Consider the following 23,508-nt stretch of genomic DNA (forward strand, 5'->3'; position numbering starts at 1 on the left):
CTTTCTCTTCATCTAACTTGCCCATTTATGTTGCCCTTCAGTTGGGTTCTTTTCCCTGTCATTGTTCCTCACTTCACAGTTTTCCTCTGAATTGTCTTTACCTTTCCCATGATTTCAAATACCAGATCCAGACAAGACCTTTCCCCTCAGCTCAGACTTATTGCAAACAATTAAAATATACCCCAGAATCTTAAACTCAACATGTCCAATGCTTAAATAATGCTCATTACCTCCTCACACCTGTCCACTCACTGCCCTCTGCACGACCTCATAGGTTGGCACCACCACCCGCCCGTCACCGGAGCTGCCCAGCCAAGCATCATCCTTGACTCTCCTACCACTTCCCACTCCCACGTGTCAATTACCAAGCTCTGCCTTTTTCACTTCCTATGTAGTTGTCAAATCCTTCCTATCTCTCCCAGTTTAGACTGATTATTTCTCCCTTGAATTATTGCAGTGGCCTTCAATTGGCTCCCCTGCCTTGGAATCGTCCCTGCTCACACTCACCAAATCGATCCCCTGTGAAATGCACATCTGTGTTGCCATCGTGCTTCAATATGTTCAGTAGCTCCCAACATCTGCAGGAAAACACGACGCTCCTTACCAGAGCAAGGGGCACTCCGGAAATAGGAAATTAATTCATTTTCTCCCTCTTATTGAGCTGTGTCTTGCCTCTGTGCTTTTGCCCATCATATCACCTCTGCCTGAAATGTCTCGCACCCTGCCTTCATGTGGCTCTTCCGTGCTCATCTGCTAAGATTCAGGCGTGACCTTGTCCAGGACGCCGTTCCTCACTCCCCTGCCTGGATTGGGGATTTATTAACCTGGTGCATATCTCCCTTTCTGCATATGCTACCTCGTCCTCCTCATTTGTGTATAGGGTTCTCTCTGCTTTGAACCGTGACCTCTCGAGAGCAGGGATTGTGTCTGTTTACTTCTGTGGCCGGCTCAAAGTACAGGCTTGGTAACTGTTTCTCGAGCACATGAATCTGAGCATTGACTAGCTCTCTAATGCACGAGAGCCCAGAGAAACCATTTATCAAAAGTATGCCAGAGATAGACCTGTTTAATTGGAACTGTTTTAAATGGGCCACACTGTCTGCCATCAGGATCAGCAGAGTGTCATTAGCTCTAATTATCTTCCTGAGTTTAATTGACACTTAACAAGGTAGAGCATTAAAGGAGACATTTTATTCCTCTAATATTTCCATAATAACATACTGCATGATTGCAAATTCAGAATTACAGCTTTGTGGCCTGAGAACGTAAAAACTAGTTTGTCTAGAGGGAAAGTGTTCTTCAAGCATACCCGGAGTGTTTAAAAAACATGAATTAAGAAGCTTCTTGGCAAAATACAAATATCATTTTCTTTTGATCTCTTCCTATCAAATATTCTTTAGTACATGAAAAATGTAAGGATCAGTAAAAGATACTGCAAATGTTACTGCTAAAAAGAGTCCTAGAGGATGGAAAAGGTGAATTTCAACTCCATTAATCACCCAACTGCAAATGTGTTGGGAGTAGCCTGTTGGGTGATAATTAAAAAGATCACACCACATGAACAGAAAGAGAAGACACCTCAAGTGCTACAGCCTGGGCAGGTGACACCCATCTGGACCTAAGTCATTAACCAAAGAGAGCAAGGACAGGGCCAGTAAATAGACTGGTGAGGTCTAATTGTCAGGGATCCAAACTCACAGAACTGGAGGAATGGAGAGAAATTTCATTTAAAGCCGTGCATTAGAGCCACAGGCGCCCACAGAGAGCGCTGGCCTTTTCATTCCTTCAATAACACTCTATTATTCAGTGAGCACTGACTATGGCCCAGGCAATTTTCACGTACTATTTAATTTTCACCATCAACCTAGCAGGCAGTTATGACTCCTAGAAATGTGGTTATGACACCACATTTTACTGCTGACAAGACTGAAACCCAGAGAGATAAAGGACCTGCCTGAGGTCTTTACCTGGCAGAGCCAGGATTGAAGCCCAAATATTTGGACTCTGGTGTCACCCAGGCCAAAGTGTCACCCACACATGCCAGCAGCACGAGCAGCACCTAGGAACATTTTTGAAGGGTTAACTCATGGCCTCTGCTCCAGATCTACGGAATGAGAAATTCTGGAGTGTGGGTTGTAACAATCCCTCTCCAGGGCAGTCTGATGCACTTAAAATTGAGATCCATCGCATCATACTGTAATGCCAGCTGTTAGAGCAGCGGCTACCCAACTCTAACGTACCTTCAGGTTACTTGGAGAACATGCAATGCAGATTCTGACTCAGTAGGTCTCGGGCAGGGCCTGAGATTCTGCATTTCTAACCAGCTCCCCGTGATGCTGATACTGCCGGTTTGCGGACAACTCTATTTGTAAAAAAGCCCTAGAATGTAAGTTTCAGGAATCCAGCTTGGCTTTGTCCTCTGCTCTATTCCCATTTAGAAGAGTACCTGACCCACATTCTATGTTAAATGAATACACCAGGAGTCAGCATGTCTGCATGTCTGAGTTACGGACTGTTTATTTGGTGTGACATGGACCTGCCCAACCTGCCTTTTCAAATTTCTAATCACACTATCCATTCACTCATACTCAGGAACTGTCATTTTGGCCACTGAGTGGACAGACATTTTACTGTCCTAACCTTTTGAGTGAATATGGCACTTTGAATTCCCCAAGGGCAAGCAAATATATCACATGTTTTGGAAAAGGGCTGAAAAAGTAGAATATAGGAAAAAGGCTAAAGAGAATGGGCGAGGGTCTGAAATGGTGTAATAAAAAGGGACACTCGGGAGATGGATAGTTCACAGTTGGCTGAGCCTCTGAGCATTGCTCCAAACCTCCTCCCACATTTGCGTTAAGTGTTGGAGAAGCAATGGACCACCTTTTCCCCTAGACTGGCTCAAAGCTGTTGGGAGAGTTTGAATCAAAGCTGATGTACGTATTATAAAATCACCTTTAACAACAACAATAATGGCCATGCAGTAAACCTTGAATGAATAGTTAATGAGCTGATAAAGAGTCTGATTGGCCAGAGGAAAACGACAGGAGCACAGAAATGGAGAGTGGGGTGGGGAAGAGTGCTGCCTAGATTTCCTCTGGTGAGTGAAAAGTAAGCTTCTCCAAACCCTTAACAAATGTCTGGATCCTTAAAGGAATCAAATATTTTGTAAAAATCTTGAGGGACACAAGGCTACAGCTCTTCCTGAGGAAAACACTTCAGCACAGTAAGCTCTGTAAGTATCTGGGTTGGCTGGACATTGATAAATGTGATGTGTTGATTGTCATGGTTGGGCTGCAATGATTTATAAGAAATAATTCCAAAAATTGATTTTGGAAACATTATAAAACTCAAGAGCAAGACTTCATCGTTGGTTCATTCTACCAGAATTCCCCAGTGGGACTCCAACGAATGCCGTGCTGTATTAAGTTGGTGGCAATGGAATAAATATTACTTCTAGTTTGATTAAAAATTGAAACAAGTTGTGATGAAGTGATACAACAGCTCTTTTAGGCACTCTTGACCACATTTAAGAGCTCAAACATCAGAGTGAGAGGAAATGACTTCTAGGCATTCTCAAAATCAATTTTTAACTAAAATTCTTTGAACTAATATTCATAGAATGTTTATGTAACTGGGACAACTTAATATTCTAAACAATGACATTTCCTCAAAGCTTTGCTGTAAAAGGAGGAATATTAGAATTCCATGACTAGCTGATACTGGTAACTTGTGGTATAAGACCCTGATGATTCCTTAAACAGCAGTCTTCTATATGATGGTTATTATAACTCATTAATTAATTCAACCTGTGAAGTTCATAACCAAAGCTCTACGTACATGCCACTTTTTGATGATTTGTTGCCGGTATAATTGCCTTTTTAAAAATTAAGGTTTTTTGTGGTTTTTTTTTGAGCAGTTTAAGGTTCGTAGCAAAATTGAGCACAAGGTACAGAGATTTCCCATAAACTCCCTGCTCCCACGCATATACAGCTTTCCCCATTAGCAACACCCCCCACCAGAGTGGTATATTTGTTACAGTTGGTGAATCTACATTGACACATTGTAATCACCCAAAGCCCATAGCTTACATTAGGGTTCACTCCTGATGCACATTCTATGGGTTTGGACAAATGTGCGATGAGATGGATCCATCATGATTGTATCATATATCCTCTGTGCTACACTTATTCATCCCTCCCTGCCCCCGCCCTCAACCCTTGGCAACCACTCATTTTTTAATTGTCTCCACAGTTTTGCCATTTCCAGAATACAGTCAGAATCGCATACTATGTAGCCTTTTCAGATTGGCTTCTTTCACTTTGTAATTTGCATTTAAGTTTCCCCCATGTCTGTTCATGGTGTGATACCTCCTTTCTTTTTAGTGCTGAGTAACGTTCCATTGTCTGGATGTACCATAGTTTATTTATCCATTTATCTATGGATATCTCGGCTGCTTCCAAGTTTGAGAAATTATGAATAAAGCTGCTATAAACATTCATGGACACATAAGTGTTCAACTCCTCTAGATAAATACCAAGGAGCAAAACTGATGGATAAAAGTATGTTCTGTAAGAAACTGCCAAACTGTCTTCCAAAGTGGCTGTATCATTTTGCATTGCCACCAGCAATAAATGTGAGTTCTGAAGCGCTGCATCCTTGCCAGGATTTGGTGTGGTCAGTGCTCCAGATTTGGGCCATTCTAATAGGTATATAGGGATGACACTGCTGTGTCCTTTTTCTAATGACATTGATGTGAAGCATCTTTTCATATCCTTATCTGCCATGTGTATATCTTCTTTGGTGACATGTTCGTTCAAGTCTTTGGACCATTTTTACATAGGACTATTAATTTTCTTACTGTTGAGTTTTAAGAGATTTTTGTACATTTTGGATAACAGTTCTGTATCAGATGTGTCTTTTGCAACTATTTTCTCCCAGTCAGTGGTTTTTCTATTCATTCTCTTGACAGTGTCTTTTGCAGAGCAGAGATTTTTAATTTTAATGAAGTCCATCTTATCAGTTATTTCTTTCATGGATGGTGCCTTTGGTGTTGTATCTAAAAAGTCATCACCATACCCAAGGTTAAACAGATTTTCGCCTATGTTATCTTCTAAGAGTTTCATAGTTTTGCATTTCACATTTAGGTCTGTGATCCATTTTGATTTCATTTTGTGAAGAGTGTAAAGTCTGTGTCTAGATTCATTTCTTTGCATGTAGATGTCTAGTTGCTCCAGCACCATTTGTTGAAAAGACTATCTTTGCACCATTGTGCTACCTTTGCTCCTTCATCAAAGATCAGTTGAGTATATATAACTGCCTTTTGAAGCATAGAAATACAGCTGGTAGACCCAAATATAAGACTATCACCAAGTTGCTAGCCCCGTGCCCATCTGCTCTATATTGCCTGGTTTCACCTCCACTTTGGGGTTAATGGGACAATACATAGCCAAAGAGGGAAAATAAATTAAACATCCAGGTTCAGAATAAAGCTCCCCAACATTACATTGCAGAATATTTCAAATACCTATTTCATATTATGGTACATATTCCACTATGTAGTCAGGTCTCCTTCAGAACTGGGGATCCATTCCCCAGAGGCAGGGTGCTGCCCCGAGAAAGTTCTCAGATAACAGTGCCCTCTGGGGCCTCAGGCTGAATAGATCACTTTCCCCAAGCTCACAACCACTTCCCAGAGCAGCCTGCAACCAATGACTGAACAATGTGTGAATATAAAGGCCAGCCCCTGGGCCCAACCAGGGACAACTCCTAAGGATCATCTCAGCTTCAGAACGCCTGAGGCTTTCATTGGAAATTACTGAATTCCAGCTTAATGTCTCCTGCTGCCAAACTTTGTTCCATAGCTCCCCTTCTCCGTGTTACCCAAAAGCACTCCCTCATAAATCTCTTGCATATTAATCTTTGTGTCAGAATCGGTTCCCTGGAGAACCCAAGTTGCAAGAATTACTAATTGAAGGTCTCATTGAAAACTAAGAATGAAGGTTAAAACTCAGGGTTCTGGAACTTTTGTGATACAAGGTGCAAGAATGACCAAAAATGACCCTAAATTCTCACTGTCTAAACAATGGTCTCCCACCCATTTCTCCCTGTGGGAGGGGTTGTATTGCTTATATGGAAGCAGATGTCATATCCCAGGGCCCCAAATTCTCCAGTGGTTGAACAGCAGGTAACCCTAGACAACTCCTATAAACACCCCAAACCCCAAACCAGATGGGCTAGCACAGAATTGGTCTCATTATTCCTCCTGACAAGACTGCTTTCTTGCATCTACCCTACAAAAGGCAGGACAGCAGAGAGAGCACGCTCTCGTCACTGGAAATCCCTCCCCCCAAATCACTCACAAGTCTAGCAGGACACACTGACCTCCTCAGGTCCCTCTGAGGGTGCACAGGAGAGGAAGTGGCTTCTCGTCTCTCACTGACACTGGTTTTATATAGCTTTCCCTCCCTGTCTCCACTAGGCTAATCATTCACTAAGCTGGTGGGGTTGTGGAATTTATTTTGAACCTTCATGGTTGACAAATGGAGACCTGGATGGGACTCTCCTTGTACAACAGTGTGACTACAAAGGCATAAATTCTTTTTAGTAACAGTTATGACTTTTTTGAAATGTCAAAAAGGGCCAATGGCTACACTAGGGATACAAAAAATCTCTGCAATGAAGAAAGGCCACTGAGAGAGCTAGTGGACAGGTGACCATGGTGTTTGAATATCCCCAAGGCCCAAGAGAGGAGAGCCTGCTGTGAGATGTTGCCAGTGGCTAGTCAGAGCTGACTATTCACTGTGGGGCAACAGCAAAATTATCTACAGTGACCCTGTGCATTGCTTCACAGTTGCCAAGACAACAAGCTAAATGGTACAGGGAGTCGTCTCCTAGATGGCGGACCTGCAGCCAGGTCAGCTTCCCGTGGAACAATTGGCGTCCTTCTGGCAGGAGGGACTGAACCTTTCTAAGCATTCCCAGGTCTGCAGGGCTTGGGCAGGCAGAGTCCACAGAAAAAGCTGCATCCCCGTCCAGCTGGCCTGACTCCAGGATGGCCTGATGCTTTCCCATAGTCAAGGGAGTTCACCTTGCTTTATAAAAGAGGAGAGTAATAAAGGGGTCCAGGCCATTGTTCTCTGAGATGACGGAAAGATATTCCTTTTCTCCACTCTGACCCTGGCCTTATATATCTCTTCTCCCAGCAGAGGCTAGTCCTTAACCAGAGCTATAGAGAGGACATTGCAGAATTCATCCCAGATCCTGGTACATAACAAGTGAAAGCCCAGATGGAACCCACTTTGCCCCACAAAAGGTCATCTAATATTTCTCGTAAAAATAGCTTTGAACCTTATATATAGCTTTACCTTTTAAAACACATTCACATGCATTAACTCAGTAAGACCCACATCAGCCTAGTAAATTTGGCAAGGGACATATTATATAATCCACACAGTTTCAGAAAGAAAAATTGGAACACAATGTTGGATAAAGGACATTTTCCTTTTCGATTTATGAAAAAAATATTATAAAAAACATTTGAACTTGAATCGCAGCTACTTATATATGTAATGAATTATCTTTCTTTAAAAAGATAAAATTAAATGAACTTGTACTAGCACAGAAAATCCTGGAAATAGGGTCAGCATAGTTATAGGGCATGAAACAAACCTTGCAGCTTACTTGAAAATTCCCTTTTGATAAAAGCTTTAAGGAGAGAGAGAGAGGTCAAATGTTCAGAGGCTTAGAAGAGAGGGGGTTGGAGAAAAGCAAGTTAGATGTAAGAGAAAGTGATTGATAGTAAAGAATATATGAGTCTATGGCTGAGAGTTTTAAGGCAAGGCAGGACACTCCATGTAGTTGTCTAGACATGCAGAAGTGGCTTTAAAAATGTGCCCAGGACACTGCCTGATGTAGCCACACAAGACAACTGGCATTCCTGGAGCAGTAGGTGTGTGCCCTCCTCTTCTGAAATACCTGCTTTACTTCTCCTCCCCTTGAAGTAGGAAACCATTTAAATCAAGTAAGATCCAGTCAATAAACATGTTTATCAGAGGCCCAGTAGATACTTGCTGGCAGCCAAATATGAATCAGCCACAGCGTAAGAAAAAGACCCAGCAGTAACTCATCGCACCAGAGTGTGGTGGGTGACTGCAATGGGATTTCTAGTCATGTACTTTGAAGAGCACGAGTAATGGCTGCTGGATCTGAGGATTAGGACATATTTTGCTACTACATAGCTGCATATAGCTGCCGTCTATTGGGAGGGGGAGTCACCCCATTGAGTAAATCATCCTACAAAATTAAGAAAGGACACGAGTTTTATTTATGCTGATTCAGAATCTGCCTGAACTGTGCCTTTACTTTTGCCCTCTAATCATGTATCACCTCTAAGCAGCATCACCTCTCTGAGTCTGTTACTTTTCACAGAATCATGGGTCCTTAAAAGTAGAAGAGACCCCAGAGACTGACTACCCTAACCTTCACACACACTGAAAACTCTTTCCCAGAGTCCTGACAGTGTCCACCCAAACAGGAAGTAGAGTTTCATCTGCTTCCTTTGTTTGCACTAAAGGGATCTAGTTGAGTACAAACACTTCCGCACATTGTATTCTGGGAAGTGAGGATCCACAGGGTACATTTCTGGGGTACAAAGATGCTTCTAGAAACCCTGGAAAGCTCCCATGCCACCTCTATATAGGACAGCCTCATAAAGCAGATGTTTTCCAGTTTTAATTTTTGTAAACTCTCAGATGCATTAGGCTAAACATCTCCAAGCTTTATTCATAATTGCTGCAGTAGGTAATTTGTGCCTGTGGTAACAGCAATTCAGAGTTATTAATGAAAATGAAGGCTAATTAAAAAAACAAACATCTAAACTCAAGCTAAGGTAAAAATACAGAGTATTCACAGGAGAATCCATTCTAAAAGACAAATATTACTCTGGCTGCAATAAGGAAAAAAAGAGTAGACTGTCACACACAGTTTCATATTGTCCATGCGTTAAACATACCTGCAACCCTTCGATGGCCAGTTTGAGGATGGAAGGTGTCAGTTTGGAGGCTTGTTTGAAGGAAAAATTACTCCAGTCTATAATTAAAATGAACCCATTTATCTGAAGCTCTGGATCTTCAATAAGGACTTCCAACGACAGCAGGATGGCACGGAGGATGTCTGTGAAGGAGTTCCTGCAGCCAGAGCAGAAAGGAGAGTCTGTGTGTGAATATCAGCGGGTGATTGCACTTTGCACGTAAAGTGCTGGCCTCCTCACGTCACTGCTCCGTGAGCCCAGCCTCCGGGGTCACATCAATGTCCTGTACCCAAAGTGACCGAAAATATATTTGCTAAACTTCACGAGAACATTGCTTCCGGACTCACAGAATGGAAGCCTCCCTTTGATCTGACTGCACCAGCACCGCAAACTTTATGAGGTGTGTGGGGGACAGAGCCAGGAGTGCAGTTTCCAGGCTCTCGGCCTCACATGGAAAGGTGCTGGCTCAGGTAGTAAATGGCCATCAACTGTGACTAGTTGGCCGTCAGCTGTAACCAGTGAGCCATTGGCCACTAATATAACTGTTGTGGATACATTAGCATAAAAAAATGGGGCTAGCAAGAAGATGGTGGCTGAGCTAACAAGAGCAGATTGCAGAGAGGCGAATGCCGCCAGCGAGAATATAGTGGTATGACTCCCCTACCTATGGCTCTGTGGGTGTTCCCTTTTGGCCTCACCATGTCCTGCGTTCTTATGTGGGGAGCGGGAGCAGAGACCCCGCAGGCCGCCCTGCATGACAAAGTGTCTCTCTTTGGGGTCTCCATGAGTCTCTCTACATTCTGTTTCCACCAGAGCACTGACTATATTTCATTGAAATGCGTCCCTTACTCATCTTTCTCCCTCACAGAACTCTAATCTCTTTTAGGGCCAGGAGTGGGCCATAATCATAGTTGTGTCCCAATCCCTAGCTACTCAATGAATCATTGCTGAAAAAATGGGGTGTCACCTTAATCAGAAGTACTTATTTTGATTAAACCTCTTGTTCCTTTTGCATGTTTAAAATCTTGCTAAAAGTATAAAAAACAACTAGGTAATTGATGTTTTTTAGCTTCAATTCATGGATAGAGAAAAATAAATCAAGAAGAATAGCTTATTTTCATTCAAGGTTTCCTGAGTGTGATTCGGGAAGGAAATTGCTCTGAGTACATCAGTAACTATGACAACAAGCAGACCTGAATACGAGCTAGAGTGACAGTTCTCCAGTGTCATCTGTGTTCCTCCACGTCATATATTCCCACTCACCAGTTGATTATTGTTTTAAATAATTTTCAGACATGAAGAAGTGATGGCATATTCAATCTCCTACTCCCAACAAATTATCATAGCTGCAAATTTGAGATCTTACAGAATCTCTAAATTCAGTGTCTTGTTTTGGTAAGTAGGAAAATATACTCTTGGATAGCAAGTGACGGCAAAATCTGTGACTTCCTTCAGGCTATCATTAAAATCAGAAACCACGTCCTCACGTGAAATGATCAGATTCTTGAGCATTTCAATCTGGTTCAAATTCTACCCAAGTCTAATGATGCCAGGTTAGAAATCAGGAAATTTGAGATCAAATGGTAAACCAGTAAGAATTACTGAATGCCTATTATAAGCTCAGCATTGCATTTCATACTTGAAATTATAAAATAGTATGGTGTATTTCTACTTTCAAAGAGCCCTTAATTTAGTTAAGATGGGGCATAAGATTAGTAAGAGGAGTTGAACAAAATTTGGGTAGTCAGGGAAGAGTTTACAGAGGGTTGAAGACTCGGGATAAGACTGAAGGATGGGTAAGATTTTAATAGATTTTGGGAGAAGGGGAAGCAAGATATTTTTGGAGAGGGGATATCAGCTCATTCTGTTTCTGTATAGTTCTTCTTACTAAAAATCTGTTCCTTATATCAAGATGAAATTTTCCTCCCCCAAATCCAGCCATTGGGTGTAGTTCTGCTACAAAAAAAAAAAAAAAAAAAAAACCCTCAGGTCTTTCCACAGCACGCACTTTCAGTTATCTAAACATGGTGGTCATGATGCCCTATAAATCTCTCGATTAAAAAAAAATTATTAGTGACTTTAACCTTTTTTTCATAAGTAATGGTTTTTAATATTCTTCTAGTCATTATTTTTTTCTTTCAGATATGTTCTCTTTTAAGTTTTAAGTACGCTGAATTTCTATTAATGTTAGATGAGTTTTCCTCAGGGCTTTGTTTGGTTTTTGTTTTCGCATTCACATCAAACACGATCTAAAGCCCCAAGTCTCTCTTTTTAGAGATACAGCTTTGTATTAGAAAAAAAAAAAAAAAAAAACATTGATTTAAGTGGAGCGTGGGACCAAAGATTATTAGTTTAAGCAATTCCAAATGGAAATATGGAAATGCCCAATGGTAAACTAGAAATGACCATCAGGGAATTAGAGTTTCATCCTGGATAAGCTCTCTTAGGAAGAGCACACACATGGAGAAAATCAGGACTGAAAGGCTAATCCTTAGGTAAAGCCTACATACAGTGCTGAGGTTGATGGAAGAAGGACTGAGGAAATAAAAGGTGAAAGGATCAAGATAGTACTGTGTTTAAGGAGGAGGGGTGATGTTTCAAGAAAGAAGGCTATGATAAATCGCATTATGACCCCAATTCTTCGCTTAATCTGAGCATCCACTCACTAGCTGTGTGCTGACTTCATTGAGAATAGAGTGTATTTCCTGTCCTATGGCCATGTGACTTAATTTAACTGATGGTATGTGAGAAAAACGACAGTGCCGATTCCAAGTCTAGCTCTTAAAGACCTCAGATGTTGCTATTTGTTCTCTTGTCTTCTGCCACTGCCATGGTGAAAACATGTTACAGCTAACATGCTGAACGGAAGAGAAGAATGAAAAATATACAGCCCAGTGACTTCCCAGCCAACTAGTAAATCTTCATAAAAAAGGGGTCACCCAGCTGAACCCAGCCCAGATAAACTCCTGCTGCCTCACAGATGTGTGAGCAATAAGTTATTGCTTTTATAAGTCACTGAGTTTGGGATGGTTTGTTACGCCTCAATAACTATCCAGTACAGGGTAGTTAACCAAGTCAAATGCAACATAAAGATTAAGGAGAATACGGAGGGGCGAGGGCACTTGCATTTGACAACAAGGAGATCTTTGGAGAATTTTGAGCTAGCACTCTTAGCTGAATGGTGAAGGTAGAAATCATTGATTATAAAGATTTTTAGCAAATCACTTAATTACTATCTCATTTTACTCCTATATAAATGAGATCTATTACTTCTTCCCATCCCGTATCCACTTGTATCCACTTCCAACAAAAGGCATTCAATTCTAGCTGGAAACCTGGAAACTATTTTATGCATTTTAAAGACCAAAACCTTATTCAGGACAGGCATTGGCAGTGAATGACATGTTATAATCATGGGATGATCCCAGGAGAAAAGTGAAACGATTCTGGACTTCATTATAGTTTCCAAATGTTCAAATGCTTCACTTTTCCAGAGGACCTGGGTGCGCAGGAAAAAGGTGAGTGGAATGTGTCTCAAGTCGTGAAGTTTTCCCCCTGGTGAGGAAAGTGACACCCCACCCCTTCACACACACACACCCCGGCCGCCCCGTACCCACGTACTGCAGCTGTGATCATTATCAAATTCCTCACTTCTTGGCTTCCTCATTTGTATTTCCTCTTTCCTATTTTGATATCTTTGACTTGTGAAACCATCCCAGCTTTTTATTCATGTAAAATACCTACCAAACCAAATAGTTCATGTAGTTAGTGCACCCTCAAGCAGGTGGACCATAACTCCCCCACTCCTTGAGTGCGGGCTGAGTGTCATGACTTCCTTCCAAAGAGGACAGTGTGGAAAGGGGGAAGAAGGAGTGAAAGAGAACTTTACAGTGGAGAGAACTGACAAACTCCCTCAGGCAGCTGGTTAGGGCCAACATCAACAGAGATAAATCATGTTGCTAGCAGTTACCCTTGATGTGGTGATGAAAGTGGTACTTTACCTCTCTGATCGCCCTCCCCCAAAAGCATAACCCCAGATTAATCAAGAAGAAACATTAGACAAGCTACCATTGAGGGACATTCTACAAAATAACTGACCAGTATTAGAAATCTGAATAAGGTATGGATTTCATTGAATAATAATGTATCAGTATTAGTTCATTAGTTGTAATAGAGATACTATACTAATGTAAGGTGTAAATAATGAAGGAAATAGAAGGTCGAGTATAGGGAAACCCTCTGTGCTACCTTCACAATAATCCTGTAATGGTAAAATTGTTCTAAGTAAAAAGTTTATTTTTTTCTAAAAAGGGCTTACCAGAGCTTGTATTCTGGCATGGTAAGTTTCCATAAATCTTTTAACAAGGTTTCTAAGCAAACCAAAACAGTCATAAACAATTTAGCAACCTCATGCAAATTGTGGAAATGAGAACAGAAAACATTTCCAGAATTTCTTCATTCTACCAACTCATTTAGACTTATACATTGTCTAACTCTAATAACCCAGAGAAGAAAGAAGCTTTTTTCTGTATTGCCCACAATCACAATACTATCAGTGTAGTTTAGCACTTGTATCAAAATGAACTACAGATGACAAATGGATATTGACATTTCTTCAGACCTTTCCTATATTTGCACAGTAATTATACATTCAGTTATGGATATGTCAGTTTTAGATTGATAATTAAAAGCTCAAATGTGATAATGTATGTGAAACCACTCTATGAACTGAACATTACTAATGAAATACAAAAACCTATGTTACCAGAAAATAGAAAACTTCAACTTTCCCCCTCAGATATTAATTTTATATTAATTAAATTTCATTAATGATTTCTCTACAAGAGGTTCATCATTATATTGTGACAAAGTAGAGATTATGAATAATGACTTATTTGGAGGTTCGACTGTTGTTTATATGAGTTGAGCACCCAACATCACTACCTGAGGCTTTAAAATCTAAGTCGACAGCATAATACAAATGAGAAGCAAAATAATGGAAAATAATAAATGCTTCAGCAATGAGAAGATACTTCTACTTCAAGAAGTGACTTTGTGCTTTGACTTTTTAGTGGAGTCTAGAAACTAGATCCCAGGGCTAGACTCATACAAGAAAAAAGAGGCTAAATGTGATCAGATAACCACATGAAGATACAATGTGGTCGCCAGTGACACTATTTCTTAGAAGGAGTAGTGAGAAGCCTAGCAGTCAATTCTGAAATTACTGTCCATATTCCTATGCTAATTTTTCTAACAAGAAGTCTGTTAATATTAGTAGTTAAAGCTTTTTGGCCAGTTCTGTCTTGAAACCTTTTCACCTCACACTCTTTAAGTGTTACCATTTTTTCTTGGGAATTTTTGAAGGTCCTCTTTAAACTACAAAGTAGTTTTGCAGATACAAATAGTTTGCTACAAAAGATCTATTCACAGGTGCAAAAACATTGCATCTGAGCATGCTTCTTTATCTCTTCATCCCAGCTGAAGCTTCTTTCAAAGTTAATTACTAAAATAACCCCAGCACTTCTTTCACAGTTACTGAGTTTGCTTGGCCTCTCATCTGACAATGGAGCCAAAGCCAAGGTGGACAGGAATACACGCTCCCTCTGCACCTCCTCTGATGCCTTCTGGGCTCTGGACATGGGAAGAATCCTCTTTTGGTAAAGGGGTAAAAGGGCCTCTACTCAAGGGCTTGACATGCTGCCTTTGCCACTTGCCAAGTGTGCAATGTGGGTAAGACTGAAGTTCAGCAAAGGGTATGTGGGGACAGAGCCAGGAGTGCAGTTTCCAGGCTCTCGGCCTCACGTGGAAAGGTGTGACACCAAGTGTGACACAATATATGGAAAGAGTACGGGGCAGTCACCCTCAGTCCCAACCCACCTACAAATCAACCATATGCTTATTGAAGACAGAACATAAAGGGTCATGGTTTTGTCTAAGAACAAGGCCCTGACTTAGAACGAGACTAGAAAAAAGAGCAATGAACATGATGAAGACAGTGTTTTCTCGCTCAAGTAAAGCATGAACATAAAGCTCAGGTAGTAAATGGCCATCAACTGTGATTGGATGGTCATCAGCTGTGGCTAGTTGGCCATCAGCTGTAACCAGTGAGCCATTGGCCACAATATAACTGCTGTGGCTATGCTAGCAGCAAGAAGATGATGGCGGAACTGGCAAGAGCGGATTACAACTAACAAGTGAGGTTGGTTGGCAGAGAGCAGACGGCAGGTTGCGGATCGTGTGGCTCCTGCTTCCTGTGTCTCCAACTCAGCCGCCAGTGAGAATATAGTGGTATGAGTCTCCTATCTATGGCCCTGTGGGTGTTCCTTTTTGGCCTCACCATGTCCTGCGTTCTTATGTGGGGAGCGGGACCAGAGACCCCACAGGCCATCCCGCATGACACATGGCGCAGCGAGCAGGGTCCCCCGCACGACAGGGTAGTTTCCTGTTCCTCTATGTAGGGGGTTCTTGTAAGAATCATGCAAAATGATATGTCTGAAGGAGCTTTGTGAATTGGAAAGCACATCCCAACAGGAGGCGATATTTGTACCTGCACGGGTTACAGGTATTCCCCTCTTGGTTACCCTCCCTTCACCATGGTGAGGTCAGCAGGACAATGGGAAATGTGCGAAATGCAATTGTGTTCTGTGCAGGGGAACCTATTTTATCTGCTTCTAAAGCTGAGGGTCTTCGAAAAATGGTCTGGAATGGGAATTCTGGTGTTCTATTTTCCTAAATAGGTTCTAATAATTCCTATGTGAATTGTGTTTTAGCTGGACCGTCTCTGTGTGTCACTGGGCAGCAACGCAAATGGATCCATATTTTTTCATGGGGTAATCAAGGAACAAGGAAAAACAAATTATTTGTGTTCTGAAAATATTAGGTGCAAGGAACATGCTAACAAAAATGATGAGCTTTGCTATAGTAAAATTAATATTTGCAAGAGCTTAATCTTACATTTACTACCTTGAATGTTAGCTGGAAAGTCAAATTAGACAATTAGTTTTCTCAGCAGGGATGTTCACCCAGAGAACAGAAGCCTGGGATTTAACTCTGCCTCACGTGGTTTGGTAGGCTCATCATCTCAAGAGGAAAAAGGAAGGAGGATGAAAGAAAGAATGAAAAAAGAAAAGAAAAACCTTACAATTAATTTTTGATGTATATTAATTTTATTCTATTCTGGTCAGTGAAGAAAACTTTTTGATTTGTTTTAGCGTAAGAATATAGTTCCTTGTAACAGCAGAATAAGTGAGTTGCCTATTGATTTATTATTAGTTGTGATGTGGGAATACTTGGCTCTCGAAGCCTCAGGATCAGATCAAAGGAATAATATTATTATTAATATCAATATTAATGTCAATATTATTCAACCACCTTATAACATATGAGGTCCAGTTCCTATGTGTGGAGTTTTAGATAAGGAATATCATCATTCTCTGTCTGAAATTTTGGTTCAATTCAGATCACAGAACCTTAACTAAAATGGTGTGTCTTTCATAAAAGCAAGTATAGTCATTTCAAATGTCTGTCTATCTCTACAAAGTGTGACACAATATATGGAAAGAGTACGGGGCAGTCACCCTCAGTCCCAACCCACCTACAACTCAACCATATGCTTATTGAAGACAGAACATAAAGGGTCATGGTCTTGTCTAAGAACAAGGCCCTGACTTAGAACGAGACTAGAAAAAAGAGCAATGAACATGGTGAAGACAGTGTTTTCTCACTCAAGTAAAGCATAAACATAAAAGGCTGTGTTTTTCTAGACCGGTCCTGACAGGCCTATCCATCTCTGCACAGAGGCACACAAAGGCACAGTATGTATATCCACCATTCAAAATGACACTGAAACTCAAACTCACAAATTCCAATCTGCCAGGGTTGTTCCTTGTTTGTGTATCTGTGGTGACTAGGAGTATAATATATGTGTGTGTACACATGCAGTGATTCACTGTGCAGACTTTCCACCAGTCAGTTTTTCTGCTGTTGTTCTTTTCAATGAAAAGATGGTTTGAATAAATAAAACCAATATTTTATCACATTTGGTCCAAGTGCTTCTCAATTCTCCCAAGAATTGAAGAGAAAACATCAAATGCATCTATCAGTTCCCTTAAACAGTTAATGCAATTTCTTATCATTTAATGTCTTCTTTCAAACTTGATAAAAGGTGGGAAACTGGACAAGGAGTTAGGAGGCATTTGTTCAAAGATTCAATGAAGTTCTACTCTGTGGAAGACAAATGAGATAAAGGGTATTTTTTTTACCTATCTGCTAATCGATGGAAACCGGTAGGAGACATTAAAAAATATGTACATGGAAGGCAATGAAGCACTGTCATTAAAAACATAAGGTATGGAGTTAGCAGATTCTGAGTCAAATCCTGGCTGTTCTGTGTAAGCTTAGTACGTTACTTTGTCCCCCTGTGGTTTAGTTTCCTCATCTGTGGAAGGAGCATCATAACACCAGCCTCACTGGTAATGACAACGTGAAATAATGTACATGAAACCACAGCACAGCAATTGATTTATACAAACCCATAGACGAAGCTGAAGATCCTGGTGGTTTCTTTATTACCTAAGTGAACGAGATATCAGGTAGAAGGCCATGGGGGTTGCAACGTGCTTGGGAGTGACAAGGAGAGGTGACTTAGGGCTGGGGAGTTTCTGAACATCTTCAATTGAACTGTGAAGTTCAGACACTGGCCATAGAAGGAAAGCGGCAACAGGGACCACGTAAGCAGCACGGTATGAGCTCATCCTGACTATTGTATGGAGAGAAATGGAGTTTGCCTGTGCCATGGGATGAGCGAAAGGAATGTAGAAATGAGGGTAGAATTGTGATCCGTCTTCATTCTGCTTGCCAGGAGAAACACTGGCTATTTGTGTAAAGGAAGGAAGCAATGGTGGTTATGATTTAGGAAGATTTGAACTGGCAGCTGGGATTAGACGAACAGGAGTCCGGAGACTGGACCCACATAGTCCAGTTTGGAGGAGACAATCTCAGTACATTAGGTGAGAACTGAATGGGAATGATAGAGATATGAGAAGAAGTATGGACAGCGCTCATGACTTAGTTACAGGTCAGATTCAACATGGAGAGAGGGAGGGCTGTGGTACTATCAAGGCTGAAGGGAACTCTGTCGGGTAGGTGTTGTATTGTAGCTACCCTGTTTCCCGGAAAATAAGACTTAGCCAGATAATCAGCTCCAATGCGTCTTTTGGAGCAAAAATTAATATAAGACCCGGTATTATATTATATTATATCGTATCATATTATATTAATTATATTATATAAGACCTGGCCTTGTATTTAGTAAAATAAGACCAGGTCTTATATTAATTTTTGCTCCAAAAGATGCATTAGAGCTGATTGTCTGGTGAGGCCTTATTTTCGGGGAAACACGGTAGTTCTCACACAGTAAGAATCAGCACCCAGGACAGCAACACACACTATTAACATTACTACACTAGAAGCGCATGGTTGTGTGGGGTCTACATTCCTGCTATTCAAGCGATGAAGTAGCACCATAAGTAGCTGCCATGCGTGCAGAAGAGAATATTGCCTATTCTATTTGTGAGAAGGAACCACTTGCCTCTCTAGCCTGGACAGTGAGCTTCATCAAGGCTGGGAGTGTGTTTCTTGTCTTTGAATCCCTGGAAATTACTAGTACCCACACATAGTAGATGCTCAACAAATGATTCTTAGTGAAGGACGCAAAGAAGACATGTTATACCAACCCATTGGAAGCTCTGAAACACTGAAAATAGATAAAATGCACTCTGGGAGCACCAATAAGTACATTTCCTTCCTCTTCAATGTTTCTTATGCTCATTTCTAGGGACAGTGATGTCAGAGGTGTATCCTTAACACTCCTTCCATCATGGCTTATATTTAGAGAATAACATGCTACTAATCACCGTGTACCCAAGAGTTGGAAAGGAAACAAAGCTTCTCAAATTGATTTTGGTTTAGGAGAGGGCCATGCCTGCATTCACATAAGGTTAGTGTGGGCATGAATGAAGACAGTAAGAAAAAAGACAATCTAGAACAGTTAATAATAAATGCTGGGCGGATGTTTACAAATAGGAAAGCTGGTATACCACTAGATTTTTAGCCCATTGGGAAAGACCTGATCCCCAAATACCTGTTTAAGATAGCCTGAAACGCAAGTGAGGAAGGGATTATTTCATCCAGTTCTCTGGATGGGGATTGTTCCAGATTCTAAAGGGAACAGGAGAAGAAGAATAAAAACACACCCCAATGGAAGTGAACTGTGAGCATTTCATCCATTACTAAATGACTATGAATAATATATTTCATGCCTTTCTATTCTGGTAACTGCCTTGGCTGAGGAGCTTCAGAAAAGTAAAAACTAGACTCTCAAATATGCAAAAAAAAGTCACTTAATATCAAACACTAGATGTGGAGTTCGGATCAAATCAATCTCACCAGGGTCACAAACAGCAGGCTCTTCCCTGATGCACGTGAATTAACGTGGATGGCCATATTACTATAACTTCCAATGGAATTCAATTGACATTTATAGATCTCGCATGGTGTTCACGGCAATGTACTAGTCACGATTTGAAATGGGATATTCTTTTCTCTATGTTGTCTGGCTCTTATAACCATAAAATCACTTTCAGGATAAGAAGCTGGCCAATACAATGAGGAGGCATTCGAGGACAGCATCCATCCAATGGTACTACACTGCCTGGTATGATTGTCACTCTCCCAAGGTTTTTCCCTCTGTGTGATATGCTGCAATCACTCTTGCAATCAAGAGGCTCCTTGCTGAAATCCCAAACTCTGATCATGGTGTTCAAGGCAACTTGAGTTAAGCAGTGCATTAGCAAAACAACTCTACAGTTGTTGCGTTTCATGGAAGGCACACCTGAGACCTGAGTTGAAAGTACAAATATACATCATCTCATCATATTAATTAATTCATAATATTGCCTACCTCCAATGAAAACTCTAAACCTCTGCACTTAATAAAGAGATCAATATATTCTGGCAGGATAACGAGATCGTAAAACCAAGAGAAGTCCCAAGGCTCTAAAATTAATTGCCTATAACTAGGAGTCTCAACCCTGACAAATATGGGTAATTCACACCAGAAGATTTAACAGAGACTGATTGAATTTAGGGAGTTTGAAATCTGATTGAAGTTTTCAAAGTTGGTTTATTCTTTCCCTTTTTAAACTTTTAGACTTAACCATAAGCTACTGAAACATCAACAAGGAAATTCATGAAAGATTAAAAGGAGAGAGCCACAGGAAATCATTATGCAGTAGAAAGAAAAGTCTTATTTTCGTAGGTAGTATATTCAGGATAGCTGAATAATCTGACAGAAATGCACCTTGTTGGCTTGTTGCCAGGTAGACATTCTTCTATCTGTGTAGCACCCTTCAACTATTTGCTCTTCCTTAAGACACCTCACAGAGAGAAAGTTATGAGGTTCCCATGCCCCTCATGGCTCTCAGGCTCAGGAAGGTCCTTACCACTGTGTATGAGTTTTGGCACCAGTAAGGCAAGTCTGAAAGGAAGAATTTTCAGTCTTGATCAATTCCCATAATGCTTAGTGATGGCTCACAAATCATTATAATGACAAGCAACCTGATCATCCTCCTGAAAACAGGATAAATATAGTCCCACCGCCCAGAGGAGAAAAGACGCCTACAAATCCCACCTACACTTCTTCCAGCACAGAATATGTGCTTAACGTCAGCAGAAAAAAATCCCCTTTGGAGGTTTCCAAAGACAGCTGGAGCCTAGAGTGCTGTGTCTACAATAGCTAATTGGCAGGACCAGGCATGTCATAAGAGACATGTGGGAGTTCCTAGAATATTCCCAGAAGAGGACCCACAGGTACACCCACTGGACCCCAGCCTAGCCCAAATCAGGCAGGTGATGGAGACTGAGGCGGGGTAGTGCCATCTCCCTGCACTCTCTTCATAAATCAGTGGGCTGCGAGCACCCATGGATCCACTGACAGCCCCCGTCAGAACAGTCTCCTTATTTTCACACTGCTTAATTCTAAGGAACAGAAGCCAAACAAAAGGTAACATTTAATACATCCCTAAAAAATAAATAAGCATAAGCTTAACATAGTTCGTTTAACAATAACAACAACAAAAGAATTGGTTGACTTTTCCTACCAGGGTATCTATAGTGTGCTTGGAGGGCTTACTCTGCCCTACCAGCTAGTGTTACCCATGGAGACTCTGACAAATCTCTGGGGAATCATTTTCTGGAGGTGGTTAAAGACAACATTGGTTTCTTTTACTTAATTATATTAGAGATTATCAGTTGGCAATCCTCTAAGCAATTAGAGCCAGTGGTTATTATTTATTGCTGCTACTTAAGAGGAGCTACACTGCAGGAGATACTGCAAAACATCAACATACATTTATCTTCAACATACGTCCCAAATATCCTACTCTGAAGAGCAGAGCAGAATTTGGAAAATGCGTTACATGTGTATGTAGACACATAATTTGTGTATTTTAGATACACAAAGAGAAAATACAACATTAGGATTTGGGATTTTGCTGTAGAAGGATTTCATTGCCGAGACGTATCCTAACAAAATCTCAGAGATTCTAAGGGACTACTTAGAAAGATCAGCAGTTTAATTTCCAAAGAGGAAAGAAACTAAATGTTCAGGCTCTGGAAATTTCTATCTCCAATATCCCGTCTGCTTTAAGCCTTGCCTGCTACAAGCTGATGGACCACTATTTTTCCCCTTCCTGTTAATCAAGGCACAAGGAGGATTTTCCTAGTTCTGGCTCATACAGAACACTCCCAGAGGAAAGAACTGGAACTTTCTGTCTCTTTCCCCCACATTCAGCAATAGGAGGTGGTGCTTACCCACCTACCTAATTCTCTGGACCCTGAGGCAACATGCAAACACTGCAAGTAATTGCAGGCTGCCAAAAACCAAGTACTGTGGACGCTTGGAGGAAGAGTGGGTTTAGACAGAGGCTGGTTCTTTCAGAACTGATTTATAATTCAAACAGAATGAGCCAAGCGCTAGCAGGAATCTTTGTGATTACACGGTGATTCTCAGTTGAAGGTAGGATCCCTCCTGCCCATTTGGGTGACATCTGGTAATGTGTGTATGGGGTGGGGGGAATCATTACTGGTTTTCACAATATTTGGAGAATGCTGCCAGCATTTATTGAACAGAGGCCAATACTAAATATCCTGCACTGTGGAGTACAGCCCCAGGGTCAGACCCCATCCCAAATGCCAGTAACTTCTTTATCTTAGCTAATGAAGTTTAGATCCAGAGGAGCTCAGTGAAACCCCATGAGCTGTTAGTTTCACAGTAGTAACGAGGTTTCTGACTCCTGGGTTCAGTGCGCCGGTCACATCTCTGAGAGTCGCCGAGCATGGGAAGGAAGAAACACTGACTCCAATGGGAGGCTGAGCAAAGCATGAAATCAAGACTATCTCTTGTTGCTCCTCTCCTGCACTTCGTTTCTTTGTGCCTAGATTATTCTTTTCCTTCTCTTCTCCGGGCTAACTCTTTCTCGCTCTGTTAGTCCTACGTCAAGTGTCACCTGGTTAAGGAGAATTTCCTACCACAGGAAGTACCAGAGTGTTGGCAAGGACCTCCACCTTCACCAAACTTCCGTCAGGCTCCTCTAAGCCCTTTTTCCAACGAGGCCTCATTTTTCATCTCCGTCCTTGGCCTGCAGAGCTTAGCAAAGCATCCTGCTAAGTCAGTTTGTCAACTTCCTCTCTGCTCTGCCACCCCCAATTCTTGACATCTAACCAGGTTCCTCTTAGGAATTTTCCGTCCACTCCTCACACCGCCCATTGGCTATGAACCCCCACTTGTCCCTGTCGTATTCAGAGTTGAGTTCAAACTCTCCCCTAGTATAAGAGCCTTGATCCCAGTTGCATTAGTCTTAAATACTCGTAAAGTCTTGCTATTCTTAATACATCCCAGTGAATAATTTTTCTCATATATTATTAACTAACACATATTAAATGGATGAATTCCTGACACGAGATGTCTGGATAGGTGTCCCCACAGGGGAAAATTGGGCTGAAAGCAGGGAAAGAAGCCCAGTGGATGAGATAAAGGAACCCATAACGGGGGACAGCAGTGGAGACTGGGTTGTTCCTTCTATAATCTGACCCTGGAAAGCTCTTCCCCTGATCTCAGAGACTCCTGTGGCAGATTGTTCCATCCATTTGTGCTAATAAGCTTTCTCTGTAGCCAAGGCAGTCGGTTGTGTCAATCTATGGAACAAGAATAGGTAGAACTCTTTGAGGCATGGTAATCAATTTACAAAGGAGACAACCTGGTACCCTGAGGGTACAAAGATGAAATTAAGGGCTAGGATACTGCCGAGTAGGGCAGACTCTTCCAGTTACTATTTACCATTGAATGAATGCATTCATTTGTACTGATTTATTCATTCTTCACTGACACATTTGTTATCATTGAAAGACAAATGCTAAAGAAA

At 41.3% G+C, this 23,508-nt stretch overlaps 1 protein-coding gene across 1 annotated transcript in view; it reads right to left on the reverse strand.

Annotated features, from left to right (window-relative positions):
* Positions 1–23,508, reverse strand: part of CLVS1 (clavesin 1) — a 156,058-nt gene that overhangs the window by 73,185 nt on the left and 59,365 nt on the right. The window contains exon 3 of the mRNA XM_019752424.3: positions 9,011–9,185. Coding sequence (XP_019607983.1) covers positions 9,011–9,185 — 175 coding nt within the window. The remainder of the gene's footprint in view (positions 1–9,010; positions 9,186–23,508) is intronic.

The sequence above is a fragment of the Rhinolophus sinicus genome, chromosome 7 (genome assembly GCF_057876585.1).
Source record: "Rhinolophus sinicus isolate RSI-liver-muscle chromosome 7, RSI-T2T, whole genome shotgun sequence".
In the NCBI taxonomy this organism is placed as follows: Eukaryota; Metazoa; Chordata; class Mammalia; order Chiroptera; family Rhinolophidae; genus Rhinolophus; species Rhinolophus sinicus.